At 41.9% G+C, this 18071-nt stretch overlaps 1 protein-coding gene across 1 annotated transcript in view; it reads right to left on the bottom strand.

Moving 5' to 3' along the window:
- PRTG (protogenin) overlaps window positions 1–15895 on the bottom strand; it is a 127086-nt gene extending 111191 nt beyond the window's left edge. Inside the window, exons 1-2 of the mRNA XM_050799787.1 lie at window positions 15604–15895; window positions 13155–13457 (exon numbers count right to left, since the gene is read on the bottom strand). Coding sequence (XP_050655744.1) covers window positions 13155–13457; window positions 15604–15697 — 397 coding nt within the window. The 5' untranslated portion in view covers window positions 15698–15895. The remainder of the gene's footprint in view (window positions 1–13154; window positions 13458–15603) is intronic.
- Between the last annotated feature and the right edge of the window lie 2176 nt (window positions 15896–18071).

Genomic DNA, 18071 nt, shown 5'->3' on the forward strand with positions numbered 1-18071 from the left:
CAAGAGCAAATCATCATCGTCTCCAAAAAAAAAAAAAAAAAGATTAAAATCATAAAAAGTATTTTCTCCAAACACAATGGAATAAAACTAAAACCAGAAGTAAAACTGGAAAACTCACACATATATGAAAATTAAACAACATACTCTTTACGAATGTGTGGAGGAAGAAAATGCAAACAAAATTAGGAAATACTTTGAAACAAATGAAAATGAAAATATACAGGAGGCTGAGGCAGGAGGATTGCTTCAGCCTGGGCAGGCAGAGTTTGCAGTGAGCCAAGATCACGCCACTGCACTCCAGCCCAGGCAACAACAGAGTAAGAGCCCGTCTCAAAAAAAAAGAAGAAAAAGAAAAACTGTAACACATCAAAACTTACAGGATGCAGTGGAAGTAGTGCTCAGAGGGAAACTGGTGGCTATAAACATATTTTAAAATATGTTTTTAAAAATATTTTATATTTTATAAAAAGAATAATCTCAAATCAATAATCTAATTTTACACCTTGAAGAACCAGAAAAAGAAGTGAAAACTAAACCCAAAGCTAGCAGACGGAAGGAAATAATTAAGATTAGAGTGGAGATAAATGAAACAAAAAAAAGAAATAATAGAATCAGGAAAACAAAAAATTTGTTCATCTTTGAATAGATGAACAAAACTGAAAAAACTTTAGCTAGACTGACCAAGAAAAAAAAGAGAGATGATATAAATAACTAAACTCAGACATGAAATTTTTACTACTGATTTTAAAAAATAAAAAAGATAATAAAATACTATGAACTGACAAATCAGATAGCCTAGATGAAATGGACAAATTCCAAGGAAAACACAAATTACCTAAACCGACTGAAGAAGAAACATAAAATTACAACAGGCTTATAACAAGTGAAGAGATTAAATCAGAAATCTCCCAACAAAAGGCCGGACGTGGTAGCTCACGCCTATAATACCAGCACTTTGGGAGGCTGACGTGGGAGGACTGCCTGAGGTGAGGAATTCGAGACCAGCCTAGCTAACACGGAGAAACCCCATCTCTACTGAAAACACAAAAATTAGCAGGGCGTGGTGGCATACACCTGTAGTCCCAACTACTCGGGAGGCTGAGGCAGGAGAATCACTTGAACCCAGCAGGCAGAGGTTGCAGTGAGCCGAGATCACGCCACTGCACTCCAGCCTTGGCGACAGAGCGAGACTCCAACTCAAAAAACAAAACAAAACAAAACAAAACACCCCAACAATGAAAAATCCAGAACCAGGTGACTTCACAAGTGAATTCCACAAAATTTATTTATTTATTTATTTAGAAACAGAGTCTCTGTCACCCAGGCTGGAGTGAAGTGGCGCGATCTTGGCTCACTATAACTTCCGCCTCCCAGGTTCAAGCGATCCTCGTGTCTCAGCCTCCTGAGTAGCTGGGACTATAGGTGTGTCCCACCATGCCCAGCTAATTTTCTGTATTTTTAGTAGAGGCGGGGTCTCACCATGTTGCCCAGGCTGGTCTCGAACTTCTGAGCTCAGGCAATCTGCCCACTTCGGCCTCCCAAAGTGCTAGAATTACAGGCATGACCCACTGTGCTTGGCCTCCACAAAAAATTTAAATAAGAATTTAAACCAATTCTTTTCAAACTTTTCCAAAAAAATAAGGTATTTTTTATAGGCAATATTATATAGGGAATATTTCCTAACATATTCAATGACACCTACTCCACTGTCAAAGCCAGACAGATATCGTAAGAGAAAATTGTCTTCTATGAATATGGATGCAAAATCTCAGCAAACTGCTAGCAAACCAAGTCCAAAAATATATTAAAAGAATTATACTGACCAATTAGGATTTATCTCACTTTTATCCTGGGAATGTAAAAGTTGTTCAACATAAGAAAATTAATCAAATAACTGATGGAACAAAGAAAAAAGACAATTAGCACAGTTGATATAAAAAAGGCATTTGAAAAAATCCAATACACTTCATAATATAAACACTTAGAAAACTAGGAATAGAAGGAAAATTTTTCAACATGATAAAGGGCATTTATTTAAAAAGCCTCACAATATCATACTCAAAGATGAAAGACTGAAAGCTTTTCTCCCCGATCAAGAAAATGACAATGATTTCTGTTTTCACCATTACAATTTAACATTGTACTAAAAATTCTAGTCAGAGCAATTAGTCTAAAAGAAACAAAAGGCATCCAAATTGGAGAGAGAGAAGTACAGCTGTATCACTTATAGATTATATGATCCTATTTATAGAAAATCGCAAAGAATCCACATGAAAGCTACTAGAGCTAATAAATGAATTCAGATGAGTTTTAGAGTATAAGATGCACACGCATAAAGCAGTTGTGTTTATATACACAACAGCAATAAAGTAACTGAAAAGGAAATTAAACAATTCCATTAACAATAGTATCTAAAAGAATAAGATGCCCAGATACAAATTTCAGCATAAAGGTAAGAGACTATACACTGAAAACTACGAAAAGTATCAAGAAAGTGAGAAAGCAAATGTTCACTACAGATGAAAACAATTCAAGTGTCCAACAGATGAACAGATAAACAAAACATGGTTTGTCCACACAATATAATCTCATTTGGCCACAAAAAGGAATGAAGTACTGATAAATGACACGACGTGGATAAACCCTGAAAACATGCTAACTGAAGGAAGACAATCACAAAGACCACTTTCATATGATTTCACTGATAAGACACACCGCATATAGGCACATCCACTGAGACAGGAAATAAATTCGTGGCTGCCAGAGGAAGGGTGAAATGGGGAGTAATCGCTATCGAACACAGCCTTCTTTTTGGGGGGATGAAAATGTTCTGGAATTAGATAGTGGTGAGACAGATGCACAAAACCCACTGAACGGTGTACTTTATAAGGGTGTTGCAGGTGCACTGGCACACGTCTATAATTCCAGCTACTCAGGAGACTGAGGTGGGAGGACTGGAGTTCCAGACCAGCCTGGGCATAGCAACATTCTGCAAAATAATAATAATAATAAGAAGAAGAAGAATAAACTTAACCATCTATTTAAAACTCAGTCTTTTGACTATAAAAGAGTCTCACTCCATTGGTGGTTCTTCAAAGCCATGTTGAAAATCACTGCTTTAGATCAAACTTCCATTTGGACAGATGTATCAACAAATGCCAAGCCCCTAAAAGGACTGGAGCTCAACTTCCATGCACGGAGGATATACACAAGAAAAGAAGTTCCATGAAGGGTTACAGGACAGCTGAAAATAGAAACGCATTAGCAATTTATTTTAAAAATCACCTATTTACTATATCAACAACGAGACACCTTATTCAAGTATAGCAGTAATGGGTGAGTTGCACAAAAATGAAAGTCACTTTTTAAATTAAGAAATTAAGGAACGTCTTTAACTTGGGCGTTGTTACTTTTTTTTTTTTTTTTTTTTTTTTTTGGAGATGGGGTTTCTCTCTGTTGCCCAGGCTGGAATGCAGTGGCATGATCTCAGCTCACTGCAGCCTCTGCCTCCCGGGTTCAAGATATTCTCCTTCCTCAGCCTCCTGATCAGCTGGCATCACAGGTACTTGCCACCACGCCCAGCTAATTCTTGTATTTTTAGTAGAGACAGGGTTTCACCACGTTGGCCAGGCTGGTCTTGAACTGCTGACCACAAGTGATTCTCCCACCTCAGCCTCCCAAAGTGCTGGGATTACAGGCATGTGCCACTGCACCCAGCCGTTACCATTCTTTTTTATATTCTGGATTTGATTATATATATTTGAATATAGAAAGATACATTTCCACACAAGTCACAGGAAAAAGCTTTATTTAAGCATTGCAAAGTCGTACTATAATTTAAAAAAACCCGAGCTCTGGTGCTAGATAGTAGTTGTGCCCTTGAGAAAGGCACTTACCTCCTCCCCGGTTCCTATTCCTTATTTGCAAAATAAAAGTTTCTAAGACTACAGAAGTTGTGATCTTTACTTAAGGAAGAGGAAGGCATAATGATACTGCAAGTGGAAGTAGGCAAGGATTTTCTATTGACTACAGGGTAAGTTTTAAGGAATCTTAAGTTTCTCTCCTCAAAATATTCACTGCCAGTATCTTAACAAGTCTAAATATTTGGAGATCAGTGGAAAATAATGATGTACTTTCTTTGTCTCTCTTTTATTTCATTATTTGTACAATTTCATCCCCTTCTGAAGACTAACAGGGAAAAACTTCCAATTGTTAGCTTCTTTAGTTCTAGTACATTAAGCTGGTTACATCTCTTCCTGTTATAAGTCCACATTGGGGGTCAATATTTTAATCTGAGTTACTTTAAATCCAATCAGCAGACTCCAGGAGACTCAAGTTAGTTCAATCTGAAAGCTGAGGTAGAAGAAGAAATTACACCTTATTAATCTTAATAGCAATCGGTGGGGGTGGGGAACCAGAATAATCAATTGATATTAAAACACTAATATATTAGCAAAACTCTGTCAAGATAAAGTCAGAACTGTATTTTTTAAAATACTAAGTCAACAAACACCGGAACACATTGTTAATTATTAGCAAAACCAGACATGTACAGTCTCGCATCACTTAACGACAGAGACACGTTCTGAGAAACACATCGTTAGGTGATTCTGTCATGCGAACATCATAGAGACACAAACCAGATGGTATAGCCTACTACCCACCTCAGCTGTATTGCTTCTAGGCTACAAACCTGGGCAGCATGTAACAGTACTGAAAAGGGCAGCAACTGTAACACAATGGGAAGAATTTGCATATCTAAACATATCTAAGCACAGAAAAAGCACTGTAAAAATATGGCATTATCATCTTATAGAACCACTGTCATAAGATGTGGTCCACTGTTTGACCAACATGTTGTTACTCTGCACACGACTATATTTGTTTGTTTTTGTTTTTTGAGACGGAGTCTTACTCTGACACCCAGGCTGGAGTGCAGTGACATGATCTCGGCTCACTGCCACCTCCGCCTCCTGGGTTCAGTTCTCCTGCCTCAGCCTCCCGAGTAGCTGGAATTACAGGTGTGTGCCACCACGCCCAGCTAATTTTTGTATTTTTAGTAGAGATGACGTTTCACCATGTTGGCCAGGCTGGTCTTGATCTCCTGACCTCAAGTCATCTACCTACCTCAGGCTTTCAGAGTGCTGGGATTACAGGTATGAGCAACTGTGCCTGGCCAGGGTAAACTTTTTTTTCCTTTTTTTTTTGAGACAAGAGTTTTGCTCTTGCTGCCTGGCTGGAGTGCAATGGCGCGATCTCAGCTTACCACAACCTCCGCCTCCTGGCTTCAAGCGATTCTCCCGCCTCAGTCTCCTGAGTAGCTAGGATTAAAGGCATGTGCCACCATGCCTGCCTAATTTTGTATTTTCAGTAGAGAGGGGGTTTCTCCATGTCAGTCAGGCTGGTCTCGAACTCCCAACCTCAGGTGATCCGCCCGCCTTGGCCTCTCAAAGTGCTGGGATTACAGGCGGGAGCCACTGTGCCTGACCATACTCTTAACAGCAGTTTTCAATGTATTATGTGTGTGAAAAACGGATTGGAAAAGCACTGTCACTCCAATTTAGGCAGTAGCCCAAACACATTTTAAAAAAATATATACAACACTTAAAAATAGTAAATGGTGGCTGGGCGCAGTGGCTCACGCCTGTAATCCCAGCACTTTGGGAGGCCAAGGAGTGCAGATCATGAGGTCAAGAGATCGAGACCATTCTGGTCACATGGTGAAACCCCGTCTGTACATAAAGTACAAAAATTAGCCGGGCATAGTGGCATGCGCCTGTAGTCCCAGCTACTTGGGAGGCTGAGGCAGGAGAATCACTTGAACCCAGGAGGCAGAGGTTACAGTGAGCTGAGATCATGCCACTGCACTCTAGCCTGGCGACAGAGCAAGACTGTCTCAAAAAAAAAAAGTAAATGGAGGCCAGGTGTGGTGGCTCACACCTGTAATCCCAGCACTTTGGGAGGCTGAGGCAGGCAGATCACCTGAGGTCAGGAGTTCGAGACCAGCCTGACCAACATGGAGAAACCCTGTCTCTACTAAAAATACAAAATTAGCTGGGCATGGTGGCGCATGCCTGTAATCCCTACTTGGGAGGCTGAGGCAGGAGAATCGCTTGAACCGCACAGGTGGAGGTTGTGGTTAGCCAAGATCACACCATTGCACTCCAGCCTAGGCAACAAGAGTGAAACTCTGTCTCAAAAAAAAAGAAATAATAATAGTAAACGGAGCCCAAGCACAACGGTTCATGCCTATAATCCTGGCACTTTGGGAAACCGAGGTGGGAGGAATGCTTAAGCCTAGGAGTTCAAGGTCAGACTGGGCAACATAGCAAGATCCTCTCTCTACAAAAAAAATTAAAAATTAGCCGTGCATGGGGCACGTGCCTGAAACTCCAGCTACTCGGGAGACTGAAGTGGGAAAATCACTTGAGCCCAGGAGGTCCAGGCTGCAGGATGCCGTGATTGCACCACTGTACTCCAGCCTGGATGACAGAGCAAGACTCTGACTCAATAACAACAACAACAACAAAATAGCAAATCGTTCTCCAAGGAATATATTTTGGACTGCTACCACTAAAACAAGTAGAATATCAAGGATAAGACAGAAACAGTTAAAGTAACAAATGGTCCAACATCACTGGAAAGTGTTCTACTACTTCTGGAAACATCAGGGGTTCTCAATCAGGAGTTACTTTGCCCCGCAGTAGACCTTTCTTGGTTGTCACAACTGGAAGAGAGTCTACTGGTATTGGGTGGGTAGAGGCCAGGGATGCCGCAAACAGTGCATACGACGCACAGGACAGCACCACAACAGAAAATTATCTGGCCCGAAATGTCAGTTGTGCCAAGACTGAGATACCTAACCCACACGCAGAAGTATCTTTTTTCTTTTTGGTAAATACTAGTAGAATGGAAGATAAGCCACTGAGTCAATCACATTCTGAGTAGTATTAAAAGACTACAAAAATTTAAAAGGATGACTTTGGAAGATTATTTCAAAAGAATATGATTTATTTAAAGTAGTCTGCATAAAATAGCAACATTAAAAGGACAAAAAAGCTGTCACACTGTTCTAGCTAAACTCCTAGGGATTTACTATTGCTTCAAGACGTGAGCTTTAAAAAGAAAATTTTCCTTCTGTAAGTTTTAAGGACTAAACCCAGTAAGTACACAAATTTGAAACCAGAGACCTGAACTATGATCACATTTTCGAACAGTTATTCATAATCTAGCCCCTATAAATGCTAAAGCTATCATATATATATACACATATATAAGATTATATATATTATGAACACGAAGAAAGGGCAAACCCTTTGGAAACTGAAAAAACAAACATTTTTTAATTCATGCCTTCTGCTCAGTCCATGAGATTTTGGTTTTTAAATGCTCATCAAAAGTAGTTCTCAGAACCAGAGGTTAAAAAAAAAAAAACACACACACACAAGGAATGTAAAAGTCAGGAAAGTATTTGTCAGATTACTGTCAGAGACCTTTGTGAGGATGACGCCTTTATCCTCTGCATACATACCCTTATAACAGTTCACTTGGCTTCAGAATTAGAGCTGGTGAAGATAATTTGGTACGTTTTTACCTTTTTTGTACATTGCAATTATCAGTTGTTTACCGTGAGCTTGCTCTGCTCTGTGCAGCATACCACGTTAGGGCAACTGGAGATATTACTTACATGATTACGACAGCATCTTCCTTTTCCTTTCTTATTTACCAAGATTAAAATGATGATTTTTAAAAAGATTTAATGAAGAGTCTGGGCACTATGAACTCTCAAAAGTATTAAAATAGTCTTGACTGACAATGAAAACTTAATTTGGGAGAATTTTTATGATTTCTTTTAAAACATCTCAATAATCATAGCTGTTTTTTAAATCCAAGTAGGGTCCTCAACAAAATGCCTGACTTAACATTATTATTTTTCATATAAATGGTAATTATCAGTTTAAATGCTTTAAATGATCAATTCTAGTTGGGCAACCCTGTTCATGAGAGATAAAAATCATCTCTCAAAACTGTAGTCAACAATATCGTAGTTTTCAAAAAGGTAACCTCAAATGTATGTTATTTATTAATTAAAATACTCCCTTAGCCTAAAACCCTGCTTAAAAGATTTGTTGCTCGCTATTATTTTAAATTGCTCTGGACTTCATCAATAGACCCAGCTGTTAAATTTGGGAGCAATGACAACAAACCCCAGGGCAAACACCACTGAGAGTGAGATCCTTTCTTTAGAATAATCAGAGATAACGGACAAAAAGGAGCCATACCAAACACCCTTTCAAAATTCCATTAAGAATCTGGACATAAATAAAACAAAATAAAATAAGTACATTTTTATACATCTTAAAATTCCAATTCTACCCTTCATCGGACCATGCTTTGCTAAAAAATAAAAATCCACCAACTTCGAAACAGAGTTGAGATAATGTTACAGGTTTCTGAAAATGAGAAATGATCCTCACTAATCAAGTGCAAAGTGAGAAAAACTGGTTCCATTACCCAGAGATTATCAGGCACCTGATAGACTTTAAGTAGACAGACTGTAAGAACCAAGTGTCATTCTACAAAAGCCTGTAGAACTATACATGCAATTTCTACTTCCTTCACTTGACTTATGCAATATTAAGAGAGCCAATTTTAAGTTAAACATGTACTTCTGAACCACACCTCCTCTTTTTAAAGGTGAATTTTTTTGGATCCCAGAAAACATCAACTGCACCTTATCTACAGTGTTGGCAGATTGGTTTCTCTAAATACCTCAGTTCTGTTGGCTTGAGTTTTCCAAAATCAAATGAGTTTTACTCATGTTTTAGCATTCTTTAATTAGGCCAGGTAACTGCTCACAGCTTGACTTCAAGTGAATAGGCCCGCATGTAGGAAACTGAGTCCTTTCCAGTGCCTACGGCTCTCAATAAAACAGTGACAGTGTAGCAAAGTCCAGCCTATTTCGGATCCAGGATCATTAATAAAATCCAAAATCTAGCATACAGTCTTATAGTTAGTTCTTAGGGTTCCCTTTTCAATATATCACTTCCCCCTCTTTTTTTTTTTTTTAACATGACTCTTCAAATGTTTTTAATATATTTTTAACTTCACATTTCAAAGACTTGGTTTTATAATTTATGCATTATTTTTTAATATGCAAGCCTCACCCAAAGAACAGTTTTTCATTAATCCCGCATAAACCCTCAAATTTCATCGTAATTTAAATTGATGAATGTTTTTATTAATAAAAAATCTACATCCTTGTAATGGAAACAACTATTACTACTTTAAAAAGTTATAGAAATGCACCCCCAAACAACCTTACCAATGGCAAAATCAACCTCAAAATTTTGGTTAAAAAATCATAAAGTTACAATAATTCCTATGCTCGTTCAGCTACAAAGGGTCACATAAAAAGTTATTTTTTACCCAAGTGAATAGTCCTGGAAAATCAAAGAAATATAAGCTAGCTTTATGCTCTTTTTCCCTCTATCCTAAGACTTCAATTTCCACCTTTTATGGAAAGGAAATAAACAACTAGCTTCCTGTTCAATCACTAGCTTACAGCCAGTCTTTTACACATCACAGAACACAACCCGCCTCCTCCTTTACTTCTCTCAAATGTCTCTTATCTTAATTTAAACTTGTTGAAACATGAGACCATTTTTACCACACTAATGCTTTCCTATGAAATTTATCTTATTTCAACATTAAGAATACAAGAAAAGTCAAGATACCCATAGGTTATTTCTTATTCCTAAAATATTTAAATTTAGATAACAAAAACTTAGTACCCATGAAAGTGAAAACTCCATTTGCTAAAATTTAAAAACACTGAAATGTGTAGGAAATAGTTTAATCTTCTGTTCTTGCTATTGTACACAACTAGAAAAAGAGTGTCCCGTGTCACTCCTCTTTCTATTCCAATTACATGAAAATGTAAGACAGCTAACATGGCTATTAATAAAAAGGATTATCTTTTTTTAAAGCTAAATATTACTTTAACCCTATACTTTCTTTTAAAAATGGGATGCCTTAGCAAAACTAAGTTAGATGAATTCTTTTGTGCTTGAATGAACAACAGGAAAGCAAAGCCTCCAGGCCTTTGGGGAGGAACCTTGTCCCTGCAGCCCTGCTCTGATGTGCTTCGGAGATAAGGCTCCATAGTGACACTTAAGGAAAGGCCTGTTCACATTTGAATTTCTGCATTCCTCAAGAACAATTCATGGCAATAACTAACTTTGCAGAAGAGCTACATGAAAGCTTTGGCCAATGAATGAGGGTCATCTGCTCTTTATCACAAGGGTAAACCTCATCCTGGCCAGTTTCTAACCTTTTAACCCTGTGAATTCCTAATTTACACATGAATAATGGAATTCTTGCCTAGAGTGCAACTTTCAGCTTCTAGTTCCTAAGCTTAGAGACCAAGACTTGATTGCCTGTGTGTTAAAAATCTAAAACTTGCACAGATTAAAGTTTTAGATTTCCAGGTGCTGTACTATTGTGCTTCTGCACAAACAAAAATAATATGCTTACTGATAAAATCCTTGACTAAGAAAAACAACACACTTGTACCCTGCTGCTATCAATACCGAAAAGAGAACTAGCTTTAAAAACAAGGAGGAAAAGAAAACCAGAATGTCCACTTAATGCCTATTCTCTTCCTGTGTATGTATATGTATATATTTACTCTGAACATAGGATAAAGGGATTTGAGCCTCCATCATCTAAACTTATTTCCTAGATATCAGAACTTTGTTAATTTAAAAGATACATAAAAAACTTCACAATTGCCTACAAAATGAATCACATGTAATTATTTATTAACAGTGATAATTTCTATAAAGATGCAAAAATCTAAAGATATTTAAAAAGCCAGTCCTGACATTTTGTTTGTTACACCTATTACACACCATTCAGATTTTATTTATGAAGTTAGAAAGCTCTATGTTTTTCCAAGTGTTTCTGGAAGACCCAGAATTTTGTCAGGCTTCTCAGGAGGTCCTGGAAACAATGTGTGGTCATGATAAATGCTTCATCTTCTCATGGCCTATCTGGCCACCTCTACCACCTACTCCCTATCCCTGAGAGATAATATAAGTTACAGTTCCTGAAGATGAAAACACAAGATTCTACAAATCCCAAAAGGTGGGAAAATTAGAACTCTATAGAACAAGTTTACATTGGACAAAAATTGAATGAACAGAATATAAGCATAAAAAGCACATTATCTTTAAAACAGTACTATACAGAAAAACTGTTACACCATGAAAAAAGTAATTATTGGCCAATGATTACAGGGGGAAGGAAGGAAGGAAGAAAGGAAGGAAGGAAGGAAGGAAGGAAGGAAGGAAGGAAGGAAGGAAGGAAGGAAGGGAGGAAGGGAGGAAAGGAGGGAGGGAGGGAGGGAGGGAGGGAGGAAGGGAGGCGGGCGGAGGGAGGGAAGGGACAGGAAGAAGAGGGGTGGAGAGGAAGGTAGGGAGGAAGGAAGGAAGGTAGGAAAGCAAGGAAGGTAGGGAAGCAAGGAGGGAGAATGGGAGGGAGAGGAGGGGAGGGAAGGGACAGGAAGAAGAGGGTTGGGGAGGAAGGTAGGGAGGAAGGAAGGAAGGTAAGGAAGCAAGGAGGGAGAATGGGAGGGAGAGGAGGGGAGGGAAGGAAGGGACAGGAGGAAGGACAGAGAAAGGAAGGGGGAAGGGAGGGGGGAGGGATAAAGGAAGGAAGTAGGAAGGGAGGAGGAGGCAGGGGAGAGAGAGGAAGGAAGAAATGAAAAATCAGAAATCCTCTCAGTTTATTCTATTCTTTGGCAGGGGTAGGAGTGTGGCTAGAACTGCAAACCTCTGATTTTCTGATGTATCGATATAGAAATATCTTTGCTTGCAATATATTTTCTACAATTAATCCTTATTACAGAATAAAATAAATCAGTAATATAAGGATGGAATAAATGGAACATGAACTGTTAACAGTAGTCACCTAGGAAATTCCTGCCAATAGCTTCCTAAATTTCAACTGTATAGAACTTGAAACAACTATTTCCTAAATATTACGGGTTTTTTTTTTTTTTTTCCTTAAAGAGATGGAGTTTGTTTCCCAGGCTGGATTCAAACTCCAGGGCTCAAGGAGTCTTCCTGCTTCAGCCTCCTCAACAGCTGGGATTACAGGCTAGCCACCAGCCCAGCTAAGATTATGTCTTTATCTCAAGAACGCCATCTACCTATTGCTCAACTTGTAAAAGATCAATTTGTAGGTACAGTGCAAAATCTATGTTTTGTGGATTAACAAAAGGTCAAACGCCTTAAAACTTTTTAAGATTCAATTTTGGTTTTCAAGATTTAGTCTACTAAACTTGAGAGCTGTGTTTCATCACCTGAAAAAGGTCTAAAGCCTCAGTAGGCTCAAGGAGTTCAGCACTTGTCCTAGGCCCATCTTTACATTCAACAGTTACAGGTCAGCCACCAAGCAATGGATCACTTGGACAAATGGTTGATCTGATGGGGTTGTTAATACAAAAGAAATCATTAGATAGCACACTTTATGACAATAGGGGAAAAGTGAGCAGATACGGGGTTTAAGTCCATTAGGCATAATATGGAAATGGCCTTAATCTCTTTCCCTCCCAGCAGGAAAAGACTAGGAATACTTCAAAGGCTTAAGAGTGACTGACCAATGCCCTTTGTACAATTAAAAGGCAACATGGGTGATCTAAAAGCAGTCAGAGAAATGGAAGGTTGTGCTATAAGGAAGATTTAGCACTCAAGAGCCATCTGCAAAGCAGAAAAATTTGCTTGTGATTGTTTTCATTAATTACTAATTTCCATAAGATTAAATTTTAGAACAACTTTTGTTGTTGGCCAAACTTCTACATCCAACTCTTCATACTGTGTGAAACGCTTAAAATTTTTATAAAGCCACCTCTACAGGTTTCATTTTACTTGGTGTTCTAAACCTAATTTGACTTCTGTTCTCAATTACTCATTTGAATTTCCATATGTATTTTCTTCAGATTTCTCTATACGCCTCAGTTAGCATCAACTATTACCTCCAGTAAAATTCTTAATGTATGCATGACCTGGGCGATTATTATATTAATAAAGCAAGAAATCATCAAAAGGTAGCAATGAAAAATGTCAACAACCAAAAACTTAAACACTTACTTGATAAGGCAAGATGAGCTTTTTGACTAAGAATGGCTCCATATTTGTTCATTGCCAAGCACTGATAAAATCCTTCATCGGACTGCTCTCCTCGCCTGCCTTCCACCTCACTGATGTATAAAGAGCCGTTAGAAAGAACCTCGATCCGTTTATTTTCAGACACTTTTGCTCCATTTTTCAACCATGTGACCTTAATAGGAACTTCTCCGTGAGCCTGGCAATCTAAAACGACTGGGTCCTTTCTTGTGACAGTTACATCCTGTGGTTCTTTTACAAAAGACAGTTCACTAAAGCACCACACTCCTGTAAGGAAAAAAGGAGAACGGCACATCCAGAATTACAGGCATAAAATGTTCCTTAACACACAACTGTAAAACACATATTCAGGGTATAAGGTGACAAAGTTTAACAAATTTTATTAGTTAGCTTACAAACACCTTAATGAACCAATCTAAATTTCAGCAAACTCTTTCAACAAGTCAGAGAAATTACTTTTTACATCTTCACTAAAAGCATAGGGAAAGTTTCAATAACTTCTATGCCTTGTATGAATTCTCTCAAGTTCCTTGCTAGAGTTTCAGAATCATCAGGAAAACTCATGAGCACAAGCTGTTTGCTTTTACAAGCTTGTCAAAAAGATCTTGAACAGAGTAAGTCGTAAAAGTCTAATTTTACAAGAAATCATTAGCAAAACTCCAACTCTGTGAACAAGCAAGTTTATTTCCTTGTTCCTTGAAGTGTTCTTGGAACCCTTGGCACCTACTCCTTTGGGAACTGCGTTTATCTTTTGTGACAAATTACAAGTTTGCGTTTTTCTATCTGCCCTTTTACAGCAGGGACTCTATCTCCTCTCCTTGAAAGAAATCCATTTACTTAATTTCTGCAGAGCAAGCGAGGTATTTAAAAGACAAACAATAGACTCTGAAAAGTTGGTAACTCTTGCTGCTTGTACTCAGTGGGTGATCGGATTAGGAAACTTTTATTTCACTTTTTTAGAACTACCAACTGTTGGAAAAAATGCGTGACTAATTGGTCCTTACTGTCTAATAGGGATAGGAGATTGCTTAATCAACCAATATACATTTTTATCAGAGCAGAGGAAAGGCTTTATCCTAAGTATATACACATCGCCCCTGGCCCCCGCCAGGATAAAGCATTCGATGATCAAATAATGCTCTGTCACCTCTTGCATTTAGTGCACAGGCGGTCTTAAAGTCTCGCGTATTGACTGGGGGCGAATGGAGTATGGGTGTGTGTGAGGGAAGCGTTGCTTTATCTTCCTCCTGATCGTTGTAGTTCCTTGATTACAAATCCCCAGAAATGATTTGTTTCTCCTCAAGGCAGGTCCTCAGAATCCTCACTCCTCAATGCTCCCTGCTTCCCGTAACGTATGCCCAGGGCGACGCGAGCCACCCTAACAGCTCAGCGCTGGGCGCGGACCACTCCGGAAGGCGCCCATTGTGTTTCTCAGCCACATCTGACTTTGATCCTCTTTTCAAGCCTAACAAACTAATCACTCCAGAAAAAGTCTGGCGTTTGTAACCTGCCAATAAATAAAATAACCCATTGTCCTGAACACCTCTCCTACCGTCACCCCATTCACTTTATGTTTTTATCTCTTCTAGCAAACCAAAACGGACTTAAGGTAGAAAAATGAGTTCATCCAAGTTTGCGCAAGGCGAACCTAGAATTTGGAAGAATCTTCAGATCCGTACACACTTCAGGCCCTGCCCCCAAATATCTAGCTGTAGGAAATAAATTTTATTTAGTTACCTTCCTTTCCAACTTCTGGGACCTTTCTCCCTGCCTCTCCGGGGCACAAATCGGTCACTTCACTTCCAACCCTGCCAATTCCACCCTCCCATCTCCTCCTGGCTCGACCCGGATCCGGCAAGCTGGTGCTGACTGGGGCTATGAGTTCACCTATTCCCTCTCGCAGCCCTAAAACGTGGGGGAACTCCCACTGCAGACACGGGAAGCCGCGCGGAACCGCGGCGCCCCCTGCACGGCGAGGCTGCCACTAAGGAAACAATATAAATAAAGCCACGTGCGGCCGCGGCGGCCCCGGCGGGCGGGCGGGCTACCCGGAGCCCGGCTGGTCGCGGAGGCGGGGACGCGGCCGGAGCCGGGACAATGGCGCGAGAAGGAAGATACCAGAGTGGACAGCGGCCGCCAGAACTCGGCAGCCCCGGGCGCGCGGCAGGGAGGGGTGTGCGCCCGGAGAGGTTCCCGCAGCCCTGCCCGCGCAGCGCAGAGCCCGCGGGCAACTCATGTTTGCAGCCAGCGGCTCCGGACAGGCCGCAGGGCGAGAGCGGGGGCCGGCGGTCAGCGCCACCACGGAGGACCTCGCCGCGCGCTCCCCCCGCCCCATCGTTTCCTCTTTCCCCATCCCACTCGCGCCTGCTCCCGCCCCACAGCGGTAAGAGAAAGCAGAAGAAAGCGCGCCCACCTGGCACAGGACTGAGCAGCAGCAGGAGCAGAAGGGCGCGGAGCAGCATCCCCGGCGGCCGCAGCCGGGCGAGGGGTCGCAAAGGAGGCGCCATTCAGCGTAGCCGCGCGGGCATGCTCCCCCGCCGCCCCGAGCCGCTGTCCGCCTGCCGCCCCCGCCCCGGGCGCTCTCTGCTGGGCGGCTGGACGCACGTAGCCCGGCTCCCGGCTCTGGCTCCGGCACCGGCGTGGCGAGGTGTGGGGCGGATCTCTGCGGCAGCGAGGCCGGTGCTTGGACGGCCGCTCGCGAGAAGCTGGGGGCCTGAGAGTCCGGCTGGGGGCGGAGTGAGGCGGCGGCTGCAGAGGGCGGGGGTGGCGGAGTGGACAGCGCCGCGGCCGCCAGCCTGGGACTACTTTCTACATCTGGCCCCTGGTCTGGGACCGGGAGGTCGGCGCGGCCGGCGGAGGGAGACGCTGGAAGGGGGCCGGGGGCGGCGAGGTCGGAGCCCTGGGGGGAGGGGATGGGCCCAGCCGGACAATGCACCTGGGGGTCAAGCCCCGGCTGAGGGTCTCGGGCCCGCGTCCCCGCCCCCTCTGCCCCGCGCCACCGTCGGGGACAGAGCCACAAAGGCCGAGCCTCCCGGCCCAGCCAGCCTCCGGTGCCCCTCTCCCGCGGCTAGTTGAGGATTGGGGAAGGGGGAGGCGGCCGGGGAGGGCTGGTGTTGAGAGACAGGGAAAGGCCGGAGGCTTCTCCCCTGATGGCCCCCGCCCACCCCCTCCTTCCCTCACACGCAGAGGCCCTGTGCAGGGAAATCTCGCTCTATCCCACTTCAGAGATTTGTCAGCTCCACTGGAGGCATCTCCGGATGATAAGCCCCCGGAGATGCCCCCGTGCATTTGGGCACGGCTTTTCTTCTCCCTGCCCCCATTAGTTGCAGCGCGGGCTTAAAAATATCTCTGAAGAGTGCTCTCAAATGAACAATCGCCTTTAGGGGAGAGGGTTTATTATCTCTTCTTCAAGTTAGTCAAGTTCTTTAATTTGTGAGAGCTGTGCACACAAAAGGCTCTGTCCTGAGAGCAGAGGCGAGATCAAGGGATTTCTAGATTCTGTGGGCTTGCTATGGGAGAGGAGGCTTTGATAAAAGATTACTTGTCTATAAATTAAACTAAGGCACAAATGTGAATTTGTTCACATCTAAATTTAATTAAGGATTACAGGGGTTGAAACGTACATTTAAAGAATGTAATCAGATTGCTAAACGTGTGGATCATAGCGTTTACATGTGGATTAACATTTGCTAATCCAAAACTAAATCTGTGGCGCATGAAAGCTGCTGACGGAAATCTACCTTTGGTCACCAAGACATCGACACACTAACTGCCTTTAGCACGTTCAGGAAATCCTCCTGGGCCGGTGCGGTGGCGCATATTTGTAATCCCAGCACTTTGGGAGGCCGAGGCGAGCGGATCACTTGAGGTCAGGAGTTTGAGACCAGCATGGGCAACATAGGGAGACCCCCCCCCCGTCTCTACCCACCACTGACCTCCATACCCCCAAAACTTAGCCGCTCCAGTAGTCCCAGCTACTTGGGAGGCTGAGGATCGCTTGAGACCAGAAGTAGACGCTGGGGTGAGCCATGATCAGGCCACTGCACTCCAGCGTGTTTCCAATAAAAAATAAACCCTCCGGATTAAGAAGTAGTTAAAAAAAATAGAATATTAGGATAACACTACCTTCCCCCCTTAAGCTCATTATAGTAAGAACAGCCTATTTAGCAATTTCAACTTACTGCATTTAAAACAATGATATCCTTGGTATGCTGACATTGAGACCTGTCCAAAGCTTAATATATTTTCAGGGACAGTGCAGATGTGATTTTACCTGAAATCTTACAGTACTTTTGTGGCACATAACTTGTACATATTTTATCGTGAGCCAGTAAGCATCTTGAGGTCACAAATCGTACGTGATCCACTTTTGTGTTATTCACAATATGAAGGACATTGCCTTACGATTATTAAGAATTGAATAGATCTTCGTTGACTGAGGGAATAATGAATTACTGTGCCAAAATGCCATTAAATAGATGGAGAGCAATTGGGAGACAGGTCTCTGGGAGAGGATTACAAAGTCCTGTACTTGGGGTTGTCTTTGTCTAGTCTGCATTTATTATCATCAGCTTAAGGACATGTTTATCTGATTTTGCGTTTAACACAATGTGTAATTAATATGTTACGTGGGCTGGGCGTGGTGGCTCATGCCTGTAATCCCAGCACTTTGGGAGGCCAAGGCAGGTGGATCACCTGAGGTCAGGAGTTTGAGACCAGCCTGGCCAGCATGGTCGAACCTCGTCTCTACTAGAAATACAAAAATTAGCCAGGTGTGGTGGTAAATGGCTGTAGTCCCAGGTACTCAGGAGGCTAAGGCAGGAGAATCACTTGAACCCAGGAGACAGAGGTTGCAGTGAGTCGAGATCGTGTCACTGCACT

Source organism: Macaca thibetana, chromosome 7, assembly GCF_024542745.1.
Source record: "Macaca thibetana thibetana isolate TM-01 chromosome 7, ASM2454274v1, whole genome shotgun sequence".
In the NCBI taxonomy this organism is placed as follows: Eukaryota; Metazoa; Chordata; class Mammalia; order Primates; family Cercopithecidae; genus Macaca; species Macaca thibetana.